Genomic DNA, 14,717 nt, shown 5'->3' on the forward strand with positions numbered 1-14,717 from the left:
TTTTATCGTCAAAGAACATGTGATCTAAGATTTACCATTCTAGCAGTTTTTAACTATATAGCACAAGAATATTAGATGTATTCACATTCTCGTGAAACAGAACCCCAGAAATTTTTTATCTTGCAAAACAGAACATAAGGAAAAGGCCAGGGGTCTTACCAGTTTAAATCTCAAGAATGTTTTCCCTTCTCCAGATATAATCACTTGAGAGGAGGTGTCTGCTTGCCAGATGTGGCCCAGATCCCCAGGCTTTGCTCCCCTCTCACCTCTTGTCCCAGCTGTCCAGATGTGCTGCTTTCCTGTCACGTCATGCCTTCATTGGTGTCTGAAACACCTGGGTTCTCCACTGCCCACTGTTGATGTTTTCTTCAGAAGGAATTTCTCTGTTTTGTTTTAGCTCATTCAGGTCCTTAGGAGCCCGGGAAGAATAAGTAAGAGTAAGTTACTCAACATTTATTTACCTGAAAGGGCAGTTCTCGTCCAGCCTTGAACAGTGGGAATTTGGAGGAGAGGGAGAGGCCCTCAGGTTTGTCCTTGATCTTGGAGAGCAAGGGTCAATTCAGGAGTGAGTGAGGGATTTAGTTCTATTCTTAGGACAGACCCAGAGAGTATTGGTTACAGGCTTCTATGGCTTTTAGACCTAATCACAGGAGATTAAGCCCTGGGGTCAGTGTCAGAGGACTTCCGCGGGTTGCTGGATCAGAGGTAGCCTGACACTGAGACAGCTTTTCAGGGTTCTTCTGAACCCTCAGATGCACCCCACCAGTTCTGGACTAGATAGAGTTTGAGGCAAGGCTCTCAGGATAGAGGAGGCTTTTTGCATGAAACCTGTCTTTGCCACTGACTGTATCTCTGGTGTCAGTCCTCCTGTCTAGGTTGAATATAGCTCTTTGTTTTTTCACTTCTGAAATATGGATATTAAAGTCATGTTTCTTTTACAACAGTAAATACTGCCTTTCTTTCTGAAAACATGGTGAAATACTTACCCTAAAACTGAAATGTGCAGCTTTTCTTCTGTTCCATGCAGCCACAATACCTAACATGAGCAGAATGCTGTGTCATTTTGGAATACCTTCCAGTTTCACTAAGTTTCCCAGCTACTGTTAAGATGGGTAAGATGGCTATCAGTGTTTCCAATTTCCTGATGAGTATATCCAAATCACTCCACTTAAAAAAGCAACATCATTTTATATTATGACATTCTTAAGTTACTTGTTATGACAAATCTCCACTGTCCCACTGGTCTTCTTTTCAAAAAAACATACCAGGGTATAACATGGGAACACCACTTTTAGGGATGTTCATCTCTCCTTCCTGCCTCTGCCTCAGGTCGTAGAATCCTGCCTGGAAGGTGTCTGCAAGCCAGATCCCAGGATGTATAAGCTGTGCTTGGAGCGGCTTGGCCGGCAGCCTTCTGAGTCCATCTTTCTCGATGATCTTGGACCAAATCTAAAAGCAGCTGCCGGCCTTGGCATTCACACCATTAAGGTAATGGTCACTGTTTTTTGAACCCCTTTGTGCTTCAGGCACTAGTGTAAGTATTTCTGTGCAGTCCTCTTACACTCAGAGTTGGAGTTGCCTCTGGTGGTTTTTGCCTTTGTTGCCACAGTCTTTTTTTTTTTTTTTTAAGTATGAGGTCTAGTTGACTAGCAGCTTGTATTTTCAGTAGGAAGTAAGAAGGCATTTTGAGAAAAGAGTTACACAGGGAGGTGAATGGCAGGCTTAAGACATTTTGGGTGACAGTCCTGCTGGCCTGTTGATGCTGTTCAACTACCAGCCACTTGGACCACCTCAGTGCTTTGAAACAGGAGAAGCCATGTGTGTGTGTGTTGAGGGAGGGGGTGGTGGTCTCTGTTTAGCTTTCTACGTTTAGGTTTTCATTATTAGCTGATGGGCCTATAGGGGCAGAATGGATACTCTAGTACAATATTTTGCCCTCCTGGTACAAGGGAGTATTAATGAACTTTTAACTGGCACTCTCTCCAGCAGATAAAAGAGTTTAATGTGGTTAGGAATTAAACGGGGGGAGGAAAGTCATTCTGAGGCTTTTTCATGAGCTGATTATGCTGGCTCCAAAGTCCTTGCTTAGAGAACTGGCTTTTGTTTATATTTCCCTCTAAAATGTACCCTCTTAGAGAACAGGTAGGAGGAGAGGTCAGGGTTGTCTGGGGATCCATGCTCAATATTCTCTTTGAAACCAGGTCGATGACCCAGAGACTGCAGTAAAGGAATTGGAAACTCTTTTGGGATTTCCATTGAGAATGCCTGTTCCAAACACTCGCCCTGTGAGAAAGACAATGGAAATTCCCAAAGACGCTTTGGAGAAGTACCTCAAAGACTTACTGGGGATCCAACCCACAGGTAGTTAAGTTCCTGCATTTCGGTAGAGGCTAGGCTTTCGGTCTGGCTCTCACTTTCTCTTCTAGTGGAATATGCTGGAGATAAAGATGCCATGTGGTGAAGAAAACAGCCAGGTGGCCCTGCAGACCCGGGTGCTGCTCCGTTTCGCTTGGGAAGAAGCACTGACCTCCTTTTCTGTACTTGGCTCTTGTTCCACGTGAGACCATGGCGTGGCAGCAGTCACCTGCAAACAGCTGACCCAGGGGAGAAGAACTTGCAGTATGTGCCTAGGGTGTTTGGGTCTTTCTCATATTTTTGAGATTACAGCCTGTTTTGTGAAGATGACTTAAAAATGAGACAATTTGTCTTCATCTTTCAAAGGTCCCTCTCTTCTTTTTCATATTCCACCCTCAGAAAAACAGGTGCTTCAATACTTTTTTTTTTTTTATTTTACCTTAAAATTAATCTCTTGCTTCAATACCTTTTTAAAAAAAAAAAATTATTATAGTTTCATGACCTTTTGAAGAAATTTCTACCTGGTGATAAAGTTTGATCCTCGAAAGTACTCTTTGTATGCAGCTTCATGTGAGGATTTTTTTCCCTTGATGGATTGTTGTAGAGCCTTTACAAAGTTGAGGGAGCCTTTCTGACCAGACCAGGCAACTCAGGCAGACTCCCACTGCCTGTTCTTCTGATCAAGTGAAATGAATCTTATGTGTCAAATTTATCTCACTGGGAAGACCAGGGTTAATTAGGCTGTTTCTTTTGTTGCTGTTTTGTTTTGGCTTTGTGGCTGTGGGATCTTAGTTTCCCCTCTGGTAGCCCCTGCAGTGGAAGTGCTGTGCTGTGCTGTGCTTAGTCGCTCAGTCATGTTGGACTCTGTGTGACCCCATGGCCTGTAGCCCACCAGGCTCCTCTGTCCATGGGGATTCTTCAGGCAAGAATAATGGAGCGGAAGTGCAGAGTCCCTATATAAACTATTTCTGCAAGGGAGCCTCCCAGTTTAGCTTGATGGAATGGGAAATTGCATCTCCTGAAAGCAGGCCTCTGCATAGCTGCTTTCAGCTGTCACGCTAGTATCAGGTGTGATGTGCCCAAGCCTGGGGTGAAGGACACACAAGGGCACCTTTTGTCCTTGGCTTAAAGCATTCCAGTTAGCAAGATGGGTTGCCATGACTGTGCTTGTGGTTGATAAACAGAACTATAAAGCTTTTTTCATGGAGCAGAAATAGGCAGGAAGGACAAAAGTGGACACCTGCACAAAGTGAAAGTTGTTGTGGTGTAAATTCAGTGGCCTTTGCTACATTATAGTGTGCCATTGGAGATTTGACCCAGCCATGTCTGGTACCCAGGGAGGAGACGCTTTCCTTACGGTGCCTTCCAAATCAGGATGCTCTGTGCCCATGTGCAGTACTCATTAGAAAGAAAGAGTCTCTGTCCTCATCTGTCCTCCAGAGCTGGTTTGAGTTTTCCTTCCTTTCAAACTTACAGGCCCATTGGAACTCCTTCAGTTTGATCATGGGCAGTCAAATCCCACCTACTACGTCAAGCTGGCTAACCATCAGCTAGTTCTGAGGAAGAAACCCCCTGGGACACTCCTTCCATCCGCGCATGCAGTAGAGAGGGAGTTCAGGTAAATTCTCAGGGTGAGAGTTGTGCTCGCTGTCCCCAGCCTCCTCAGCCCAGCCCCTGGCTGGCAGGTCAGCACCCCATCATAGTGCCTTGAGACATTTAAAATTATAAGTATGATGCTCCATAATTATTTCAGATAAGAACATGTCACCTGATCTTAGGAGCTTGTTTTCTCTATCTTGTTTGGACTTCCCTGGTGCCTCAGACGGTAAAGCGTCTGTGTACAATGCGGGAGACCTGGGTTTGATCCCTGGGTCAGGAAGATTCCCTGGAGAAGGAAGTGGCAACCCACTCCAGTACTCTTGCCTGGAAAATCCCATGGACGGAGGAGCTTGGTACAGGCTATTGTCCACGGGGTCGCAAAGAGTCGGGTACAACTGAGCGACTTCACTTTCACTTTCTTTTCTCTATCTAAACTTGTAGGAAACAAGACTTTTTGAGATTCTACTAAATGGGGCTATTGCCCAAAGGGTTGATAGTTGTTGAAACTCTCCATGAGTTGATAGTTGTTAAAACCTGGGATTCCTTATGTGAATCTTCTTACTTCTGTATATGTTTGATATTTTTCATAATAAGATGTTTAAAACAATAAATGTGTTATAACCCATCCCAAGTAAAATCTCTTGCTTCACAAATAGGAAAATTTAAACATAGTAGGTTGAGGCTTCCCTGGTGGTCCAGTGGACAAGAAGGGAACACTGGTTAGGGGACACCAGTTCGATCCCTGATCTGGGCAGATCCCACGTGCCTCGAAACAACTAACCCTGGGGCCACAGCTACTGAAGCTACTCTCTGGAGCCCGGGAGCTGCAACTGCGGAAGCCTGAGCACTCTAGAGCCGGTGCTCCATAAGGGAAGCCCCTGCAATGAGAAGCCCACATGCACACCACCCTAAAGAGTAGCACCCACTCTCTGCAACTAGAGAAAGCCTGTGCACAGCAATGGACACCCAGCACAGACAAAATAAATAAATATTAAACAAAACAAAATAAAACATAGTAGGTTGAAAAACCTAGCTCCAAACCCTTGGACAGTGAGTGACAGCGTGATGACTGGGCTCCAGAATGGAGCTTCCTCTCCCAGAGGACTTTCTCTGCCTCCTCCTCCACCTTCCTTCCAGCCTATCATGTTCTCCAGAAGGAAGGTTGCAGCAAGTAGTCAGGAAAATGATTTTAGCTCTTGGCCTCTTTCTCATTATTTTCTGTCTCTCCTCTGACTTTTTGGTTCCTTGTGTCTGACTCTCTGTATTACAGCTACTGATGACTGACATTTATGAAGCCTTCGGAGTTCATTTGTGAAGCCCACAGAAGTCCAATAGCTATTTTTGAGCATTTATATTTATATATGTGCCCATGTGATAGTATGTGCTTACAGAGGGGAAACCCTGAAATGTGAAGCTACCACTATGTATGCATTCTGCCTGGGGACTCTCTCCAACTCCCCAGTGTTCTGAGGAATTCTGGACTGTTCAAAGGACATCCAAAAATCCAAAATGCACAGAATTTCCATTTTAGTAAAGGAATAAAATGTGCACTTGAAGATGAAACATGTATCTGCTTATAAAATGCCAAATCGAATTTGGAAAGCTGGGAAAACGGTATAACACAATTTGTTAAAACCTCAGGGTAGTCATATTTTTATACCTAATAATTACAATAGAGGATCTCTCTTTAAAAAATAGTTCTAAATAGGGAGAAAACCTTTATGCATTAATATGCTGACTGCAGTGTCATTTATAATAAAAAAATGGAAATAACCTATAGCTGCAGTAATCAAGAAATGATTTTGCAAACCTTGGTATTTCTATTTGTTGGAACAAAAATATAATAGCTAATACTTACTGAGTGTTCAGTATGTGTCAGGCACTATAATACATGCTTTGAATGTATTATTAATTCAGATAATTCTCAGCAACCCCCTGATATGGTCCTATTATGACCCCCATTTTATAGAAAAATGAAGCTTAAAAAAACTGAGCAACATGCCTAGTGATATATAACCAGTATGTGAGGGATGGAGCCTGGCTTCACACCCAGGGGTAGTAGGATTCCATAGCCCAGTCTTAATGATTATACTGTGATTGCTGTCAATAAAAGGATGCCTGTAATAAAATGTATATGATAAAATCTTAATGTAGCAAAAACAGATGCAAACTATATATGTCTTAACTGTTTTTTTTATTTTTTGTAAAGACTTATACATTGAAACAGGAGAAGGCAGTGGCACCCCACTCCAGTAATCTTGCCTGGAAAAACCCATGGACTTCCTTACAAGTTTCATAAAATTTACCAGTAAACTCATCTGGGCCTGGAGTTTTTTTAGGAAAAGGTTTTTGCTTATGGATTCAATTCAATAAATATTGGATTACTTGGGTCTTTTATTTCAACTTACCTTAGCTTTGGAAGTTGTAATTTCCAAGGAATTTGTCCATTTATATTTTAAAATATATAAAATTGTTATAAATATATATAAAGTTATATATGTCCATTTCATATGAACAATTAAATTTATTGTTCAAAATATTCCCTTACTGTCCTTTTACTGTTATGTAGGATTTCTAGTAATGTTCTCTCTTTATGATTCCTGCAATTGACTGATAATTTGTATTTTCTCTCTCTCTTTCATCAGTCTACTTAAGGATTTATCATTGTGTTGATGAGTACAAATGCTTAGTTTTATTAATTTTTATGTTTATTTTCTATTTCATTTAGTTTTCCTCTGAGCTAAATTTATTCCTTTCCATCTGCTTACTGTGGATGTATTTTTACCTTCTTAGTTATAACCTTACATTTTGTAAATGTAAATGATTTACATTTTCCTTCTTTTCTAACATGAGCTTTCAAAGTTATGAATCACTTTCTAAGCTCATCTGCATCCCACAAGTTTTGACATGTATTATTATTATTATTATTACAGTTTGAAATGTTTTTTAATGTTCCTTTAATTCCATTAAGGTCTTGGAAATACTAAGATTTTGATACTTGGAAACTTATTGTGACTTATTTTATGGACCATTACATGATAAGTCTTGGTGACTGTACTGTGTGCACTCATAAAGAATGTATATCCTGTGGGTGTTGTGTGAGTGTGTTAAAAGAACTGTCCATCAGATCAAGTTGGTTGGTAGTGTTGTTCTTATCTTACTACTTCTAGTTAGTCTGATAAATTTAATGATAAAGGCATTCTGCAGTCTCAGTTATGATTGTTAGTTTGTCCATTTCTGTCTTTAATAATGAAATTTTTACTTTAGGTATTTTAAAGCTCTGTTATTAGGCACATACACATTTATTTTTTATTTATTTTTTTAATTGACGTATATTTGATTTAGTGTTATGTTTAATTTCTGCTATACAGCAGAGTGATTCAGTCATACATACATGTATTGTTTTTCATATTCTTTTCCATTGTGGTTTGTCACAGGATATTGAATAGAGTTCCCTGTGCTGCACAGTAGAACCTTGTTATTTAAGGCACATACACATTTATGATTATAATATCTTCCTGGTGAATTAACTCTTGTATTGTTCTGAAATGTCCCTTTTATCTCTAGTAGTTCTCTTTTTCTTAAGTCCCTTTTTCTGATATTAATATTGTTACACTAGCTTTCTTATGCTCACCAGTTTCATGGAACTTCCCTTTCCATCCTTTCATGTTTTATTTATTTTTTCTATGTTTTTATATTTAAAGCATATTAAGTCTCACTTTTGTATACAGTAGGACAATTTTTGTCTTTTAATTGGAATGCTTACACTATTAAATTTAATGTAATTATCAATATATTTGACTCAGGTCTATGATTTTCCTATTAGATCTTTGTTCCATTTCTCTTTTGTTCTCCTTGCCTTTTTGCCTTCTTGGGTCAATTGAAATTTTTAAGTTTTAGCATTCCATTTTGATTTTTGCATGTACCATTTTAAAATCAAAGAATAATTTCAAGAAAATCTGATCACCTTATTCAGCAGTGTCTCTCATCTTTGTTCTGCCAGGATAATGAAAGCTCTGGCAAATGCTGGAGTCCCTGTCCCCAAAGTTCTTGACCTTTGCGAAGACTCAAGGTAATGTTCAGATTTATTTTTTCCATTGTATATTCAAGCTACAGAAAAGTCCATGTATTAACTCAAATTCTAGTTTGCTAGAGTAAAGACAAGTAAAATTTGAGTAGAAAAGAGATTTTATAGCAACCTCTCCTAGAGAGGTTTAAGTTATCCTGAAAGATAAATGCCTGCTTTTGTGAGAATTGGTAGGAAGCATCTTTTCTAACATTTAAAGAGCATACGTCCATCTAGCTTCATGTTTTTTGTTTTAATTAATTTTTTTATTGTGGGCTTTCTAAACTGTTTTTGAATTGCATTATAATATACTTTCTGAGTCTCTTTTTTCCTGATTTTTTAATTATTAAAAATTTGAAACATGCACAGAAGTTGAAAGAAGAAAAAACAGTACAGTGAGCACCCATTTACACTTCATCTAGATGAAAACATTGGTTGATATTTTGCCACATTTGCTTTCTATGTATGTGTGTGTGTGTGTATATATATATATATATATATATACATATATGTGTATATGTAAGTGTATGATATAGATAAAATAATTTTATGGAAATAGTTAATAATTATATAAACATTTTCTAATTTACTATTTTGATAAATAATTATATAATTGTTTTATAAAACATATGTATGTAATTATTATTCACTGAACCTTTTGAAGTAAGTTGCAGACAGCATATATCTCCTAAGAATAAAGACATTTTCTTTCATAACTCCAGCAGCAGTATTACACTTAAACTAAAAATAATTTAAATTTTTAAGTCAGGATGAATATTTATAACAGAATTTTCAAAACAACTTTTCAGAGTACTAAACTGATTTCTAGTAGTGACAAAAAGATTGATTAATGACATTTTGGTGTGTCACCTTAATACTTTGGGGTGTTGTGTATGCCATTCATCTGAATAATGATGAAAATAACATCAACAACAAGAAGGGATATTTATCAGACCCTCATGGAACCAGACACATATGCCAGGCATTCCCTGTATATTGCTCCCTTAATTCTTATAGATATTCTTTGAAGCTTTATAGACTGAGTAAAAACAGTGCTCAGAGAGGTTTAATATGTTCCTCAGGATCACAATTCTAGGAAGGGCAGAGGTGGGACTTAAGCCTGGTTCTGTGTGACTCCAGACCTGACCCCCCACCCCTTGACCCAACATGCTGCTTTCCTATATTATCACAATCCCATTCCGAGTAGATTCCAAAGAAAAGAGAGGCATGCTGGCAAGGAAGTGTAGACAGGGATGTTTATGTGTGGCTTAGTTTGGGGAAGGAGTATTTCTAACTTCCACTTATATGCAGAGGAAAAAGGAAGTTTCCAGTACTCTGGGTCTGGACTCCCACCCAGCACTTAGAGCTTACACACAGGACAGAGCAGTGCCCTAACAGCCTACCACATCACAGGCCACTGAAACACCCTGCTTGTGTCCCTCCCAGTGTTGTCGGTACCCCCTTCTATCTGATGGAATACTGCCCAGGCCTCATCTACAAAGACCCCTCTCTGCCAGGCTTGGAGCCCAGTCAGAGGCGGGCCATCTACACTGCCATGAACAGAGTCTTGTGCAAGATTCACAGTGTGGACCTCAAGGCTGCGGGCCTGGAAGACTATGGGAAGCACGGTGAGCACGGGGCCCCTTGTCTTCTGTGCTGATGTTTCCCCACTGGTCCTCTGCTTTCATAATTTTTATTGTGCCAGGGTTTTAAGGCAGCATTGGTAAATGTGAGGTGGGCTTGTTAGCGTCCTACTTGGAAATCCACTTTCATTTTAGTGGAGGTGTTGTTTACCTAGATGTTTTGTCCTGAGATAAATCCGTCCATGGACTATAGAATCTCTTTTCCCTGCAAATTTTATCTCACTGTATTCTTTTTTCTGATACTGACTGGCCTAAAGTACTTAAGATATGTATTTTCTTCTCCATTTTTTACCATTTCCTCTAAATATTCTTTTCAACAAGGGTAAATTTTTTTTAAATGCCATTGTACCATGGTATTTGTATAATTTGTTGCTGCTCTTTTCTTTCTTTTTTTTTTAATTGTCTGAGAGCTCCAGTTGTTACTCATCCTTGTAAGCACTTTGTGTTGTCAGGATTTCCCTTTTCCTTTTTTTTGGAAGTCAGTTGTATTGAAAGGTAGCATTTTATGAATTTTGACAAATGCACACAGTTTTATAACCACCATCACAACTGTCTCCGTGCTTTTGCATGCAGATACTTTAGCATGAGCCAAAGAGTTTCACTTTTCCCTGCAGCATTCAAAATTATCTGACTCTCAATGCATTCCTGACCATGGTTAAAAAGAATCTCAGTAAGCTATATTTTGTTCTTTCTCTGCTTTTACTAAAGCATGCCTATTCCTCTAGGACTGTATCAAATGCTGCAGTATGTATCCAATGTACATCAACTTCCTGACATATTTTTACCAAATTTCCTAAAATTCTATCACTCTGTAGGCACATGATGTAAGGCCTCAAAACTAACCCTTTGAGAAACTTTGCTACCAAATAGCAGGCTTGCTGACTTCCCAGTCACAATAGAGGGAGTTCTCTACCCTTTCCACTGGTAGCCAGATCTGTATCAAATGCTAACTTTTGAACAGAATTTCCAATTTAGTGGGGTTCCCTGTCTTGGTGGTCTCACTGGAAGATATTTATAATAATTTATTTGTTGTCTATCCAAAATTTTGAACTGTGGTGTTGGAGATGACTCTTGAGAGTCCCTTGGACTACAAGAAGATCCAACCAGTCCATCCTAAGGGAGATCAGTCCTGGGTGTTCATTGGAAGGACTGATGTTGGAGCTGAAACTCCAATACTTTGGCCACCTTATGCAAAGAGCTAACTCATTTGAAAAGACCCTGATCCTGGGAAAGATTGAGGGCAAGAGGAGAAGGGGACGACAGAGGATGAGATGGTTGGATGGCATCACCGACTCAATGGACATGAGTTTGGGTAAACTCCAGGAGTTGGTAATGGACAGGGAGGCCTGGCATGCTGCGGTTCATGGGGTCGCAAAGAGTCAGACACGACTGAGCGGCTGAACTGAACTGATCCAAGATTTCACTTAACTGAGCATCTTCTATTTCATCTGGAGCCCTAGTTACTAGTAAAAGGGCCAGTAGGCAAAGACAACAGATGTTGCCTATATTGATCTGTTGTTTCAGGATGGAAGGAGCCCTGGAACAGAAGTTAGGTGCTGATTTGTGGGGTGACCTTGGGCAAGCCTCATTACTTTATCATAGTTTTCTCAAGAATAGAGGTTGAGTGAAAAAGCCCTGCCCTGCCTGTCTCACAGCGTTGATATGAAAAGCAAGAGATGGCACCTGTTCCAGTGCTGTGAATGGACAGTCTGTCGCATGAAGCAGCGGGCAGTGTGACATCCCATTGCACAGTGAAGAGAGAACAGTTTAAGGAGGGCTCTTCTATGCGCTGAGTGGATCCTTTGCCTTTTAAAGTGGACCGTTCTGATATACTTTCCACTGATGTATTAGGTTGACAAAGAGATGAAGCAGAAATCTGGTCTGATTTTATATAATTCAGGGTCAGGCTCCTGGGCCGCTGGCTATGTCTTGAGGCTTATTACATAAAGCAGCTTCCTCAGATTTTACAATCACTGGTCCAGCTACAGGGCCATCAGATACTCTTTTCAAGTATCCTGTAATTTCTTAAGTTATGTTAGGAATCCAGCTGCTGGGCAGGGCACAGGCTGTGTATAGCTAATATACCATTTGTGTACAATTGGTACATTTAAATAAAATTAATTTATTTGCACACATGAAGAATATCCCCAAGAGGATGCCTAAGAAATTGGTCACGTGGTTTGCCTTTGGGGAGAAAGGGCTGAGTGGCTGGGCAGGGGATTGGGGATTTATTGTACACATTTTTGTCACTTTAATTTTGAACCAGGTGAATATATGATTTATTGAAGAGAACAAATATAAATTTGTAAGGCAAAAAAAGCACATAAACATGATTTCTGATGAAAAGGAACTTTTGACAAAGATCCCTTTAGGTCCTATCTAGTTATCATAAAGAAACTTTCCACCAAGAATCTGTAGAGAGCAAAATTCCCTTTTCTCATCCCAGAGGGCAGGCTACTTTGGGGAGGAAGGGTGTTTGTGCCTTGGCAGGCCTGCTTGAGGCCAGTGGCCAACAGAGCAGAAACACAGGGACAGCTGTACCTGCTTCCCATGAGAAGGGAGTGTGCACAGCGCTGGGGTGGTGTGTTCATGGGGGGATGGGGGGACATCCTAAATCCACGTAGGATATTAACCTAAGGGGCTCCTTCCACCAAGGTTCAGCTCCTGGAGGCTTTAGTATTTGATTTCTTAGGATAATTTTCAAACTTACAGAAACATTCAGTAGTGCTGTGAATAACTATATGCCTGTGACTGATTTTAAGAATGACTAACTTTTGCCATATTCATTTATCTCTTTCTGTATTTATCTGTCTGCATGATTAAGAGACCTTGACACTTGACTCCTAAGTGCTTCAGTATGCATTTCCTAATAATAAGAACATCCCCCAGCACCATTATCACATCCAAGAAAATTTAGCATTTTCTCAGACTATCTAAGACCCAGTCCATATTCGATTTCCTCATTATTCCTCTTGTATCTTTTATAAGTGAGGTTTTTTGGTTTGTTTTCCAAATCAGGATCTGATTGAGGAGTCTAAAACAACCCCCTCACCAATTTTTTTAAATGAGTTTTTAAAGGTACCAGGTAAGTGTATTATAGATTTATTTTGATTATGGTTTCATTTACTGCTGACTTCTACTTCCTGTCATTCTGAAAACTGAAAGTTAGTTCTCAAGGCTTGATTTGTTTTGGGTTGAATTCCTGTGGGTTTTGATCACGCCTCTTACAGCTCTGCTGGATCATTCTAATGACAGGTGAATGAATGCTCCAAGTGTGCAGCTGACTCCACGGAAGGAGCCCAGTCTCTCTTTCCTTGTCCTCAAGCTCCTGGGAAACATTTTTCTCTCAGATGAGGGGAGAGGGCTTGACTTAGAGCATGGACCTGGTATGTTGTTTATTATTAATAGTGACAATAATTGTCATTTGACAGCAATGACGGTGACAGTAATAATGGCCCTTATTCATTGAGTAGCCTTCTGTGTTTGGCATGTTATATATGGATTTCACTTGTCCTTCACAATGGTCCTAGGGAATATAGGTATCAGTACACCGATTGTAGGGATGAAGCAATGGAGGCTTAGAAAGGTTAAATCATTTGAAAAGCTTAACTGTGAGACAGGTAACTCCAGAACTCACTTCTAGTCTATGGTCCCATAACTTGCAAGTTCCTCAACTGTGGTAACTCTGGGTTTCTTAATAAACAACTGAATAATAGCAAATGCTCATGTATTACTTACTACATGCTGGGAACAGTTGCAGGGGCCTTACATATTTTATCCTCCCAACAACTCTAATGAGGGCCATCTCACTGATGAAGAACAAGGGCATGGAGACATAAAGTAACCTACCTGAGACCACATAGAGAATGGCAGGGCTGGGAACCAAACTCAGACCATCTATCCCAGAGTCCATGCTCTTAGCCAAGCACTGTCCTCTAGCTAAGAAAGGATTTATTAAAGGCTGTTAGCAAGCTTACAGGATCTCTGATAGGGCCAGAGATCAGGCTCAGAGGGCTGTATGGCTGGGAACAATGCCCAGATCACACAGATCCAGCCAAGACAAAAGAGCAGTGGCTTCCACGCTGAGGGAGCAGGAGCATCAAGTGGGAAATTCTCCAGTCATGGGATGAAGATGCCTCAGACATTACAAAGGGTTTCACGCAGTGGTTGATTTCTGAAACCTTTGGAGTTTGTTGAAATGGCACACCATATTCTAATCTTCTTTCCCTCAGGGGACTATCTTGCGCGTCAGGTGCAAACATGGATCAAGCAGTATCGAGCCTCAGAAACCAGCACCATTCCAGCAATGGAGAGGCTCATCGAGTGGCTGCCCCTCCACCTTCCCAGGCAGCAGCGGACCACAGTGGTGCACGGGGACTTCAGGTCGACTCGGCATGAGGAGGGTTGATATTTAAATGTGGAAAATGATAGGAAGGGCATTTGAAGGGGAAAGAAGCAGCTGGTCTTGCCCCAGTTTACTGCTGACAACTATCCATGCACAATTTTCTCCCTGTGCATGGCCTTTAAGGAAGGGTTTGTCAGGTTTGACACTGTTGACATCTGGGGCCTTTGCCACAGCAAGAGTTAGTACCACCCCCAGGTCCAAAGGCACAAGCACAGGCTCCAGTTGTAACTACTGCAGGACAACTGCCTCCAAAACTGCATTGCTGTCAACAGCCACAGCAATGATTTTACTCATGAGTCTACAGTCTGGGGACAGGATGGCTTGTTGGAGTGACTTTAAGGCCAGGGGCTGAAATCGCCTGATGGCTCACTCACACATCTGCATGGGGACAGAGGACAGCTGGGCTCCCTGAATCTCTGTATATCTATGGTTTCTCAACTAGTCTCTTCAGTATGGGGCTTCCCAGATGACTCAGTGGTAAAGAATCTCCCTGCCAGTGCAGGAAATGCAGAAGATGTGGGTTCAATCCCTGAGTTGGGAAGATGTCCTAGAGGAGGAAATGGCAACCCACTTCAGTACTCTTGCCTGGGAAATTCTATGGACAGAGGAGCCTGGTGGGCTATAGTCTATGGAGTCGCAAAGAGTTGGA

The 14,717-nt window shown here is 40.8% G+C and overlaps 1 protein-coding gene across 3 annotated transcripts in view; it reads left to right on the forward strand.

Moving 5' to 3' along the window:
- The window catches only part of ACAD10 (acyl-CoA dehydrogenase family member 10), a 52,526-nt gene that overhangs the window by 11,054 nt on the left and 26,755 nt on the right, over window positions 1-14,717 (forward strand). For all 3 annotated transcript variants that reach the window (XM_055550368.1, XM_055550369.1, XM_055550370.1), the window contains exons 5-10: window positions 1,330-1,488; window positions 2,202-2,361; window positions 3,832-3,973; window positions 7,958-8,026; window positions 9,467-9,648; window positions 13,896-14,046. In XM_055550368.1, the coding sequence (XP_055406343.1) occupies window positions 1,330-1,488; window positions 2,202-2,361; window positions 3,832-3,973; window positions 7,958-8,026; window positions 9,467-9,648; window positions 13,896-14,046 (863 nt within the window). The remainder of the gene's footprint in view (window positions 1-1,329; window positions 1,489-2,201; window positions 2,362-3,831; window positions 3,974-7,957; window positions 8,027-9,466; window positions 9,649-13,895; window positions 14,047-14,717) is intronic.

Source organism: Bubalus kerabau, chromosome 16 (genome assembly GCF_029407905.1).
Source record: "Bubalus kerabau isolate K-KA32 ecotype Philippines breed swamp buffalo chromosome 16, PCC_UOA_SB_1v2, whole genome shotgun sequence".
Classification (NCBI taxonomy): Eukaryota; Metazoa; Chordata; class Mammalia; order Artiodactyla; family Bovidae; genus Bubalus; species Bubalus kerabau.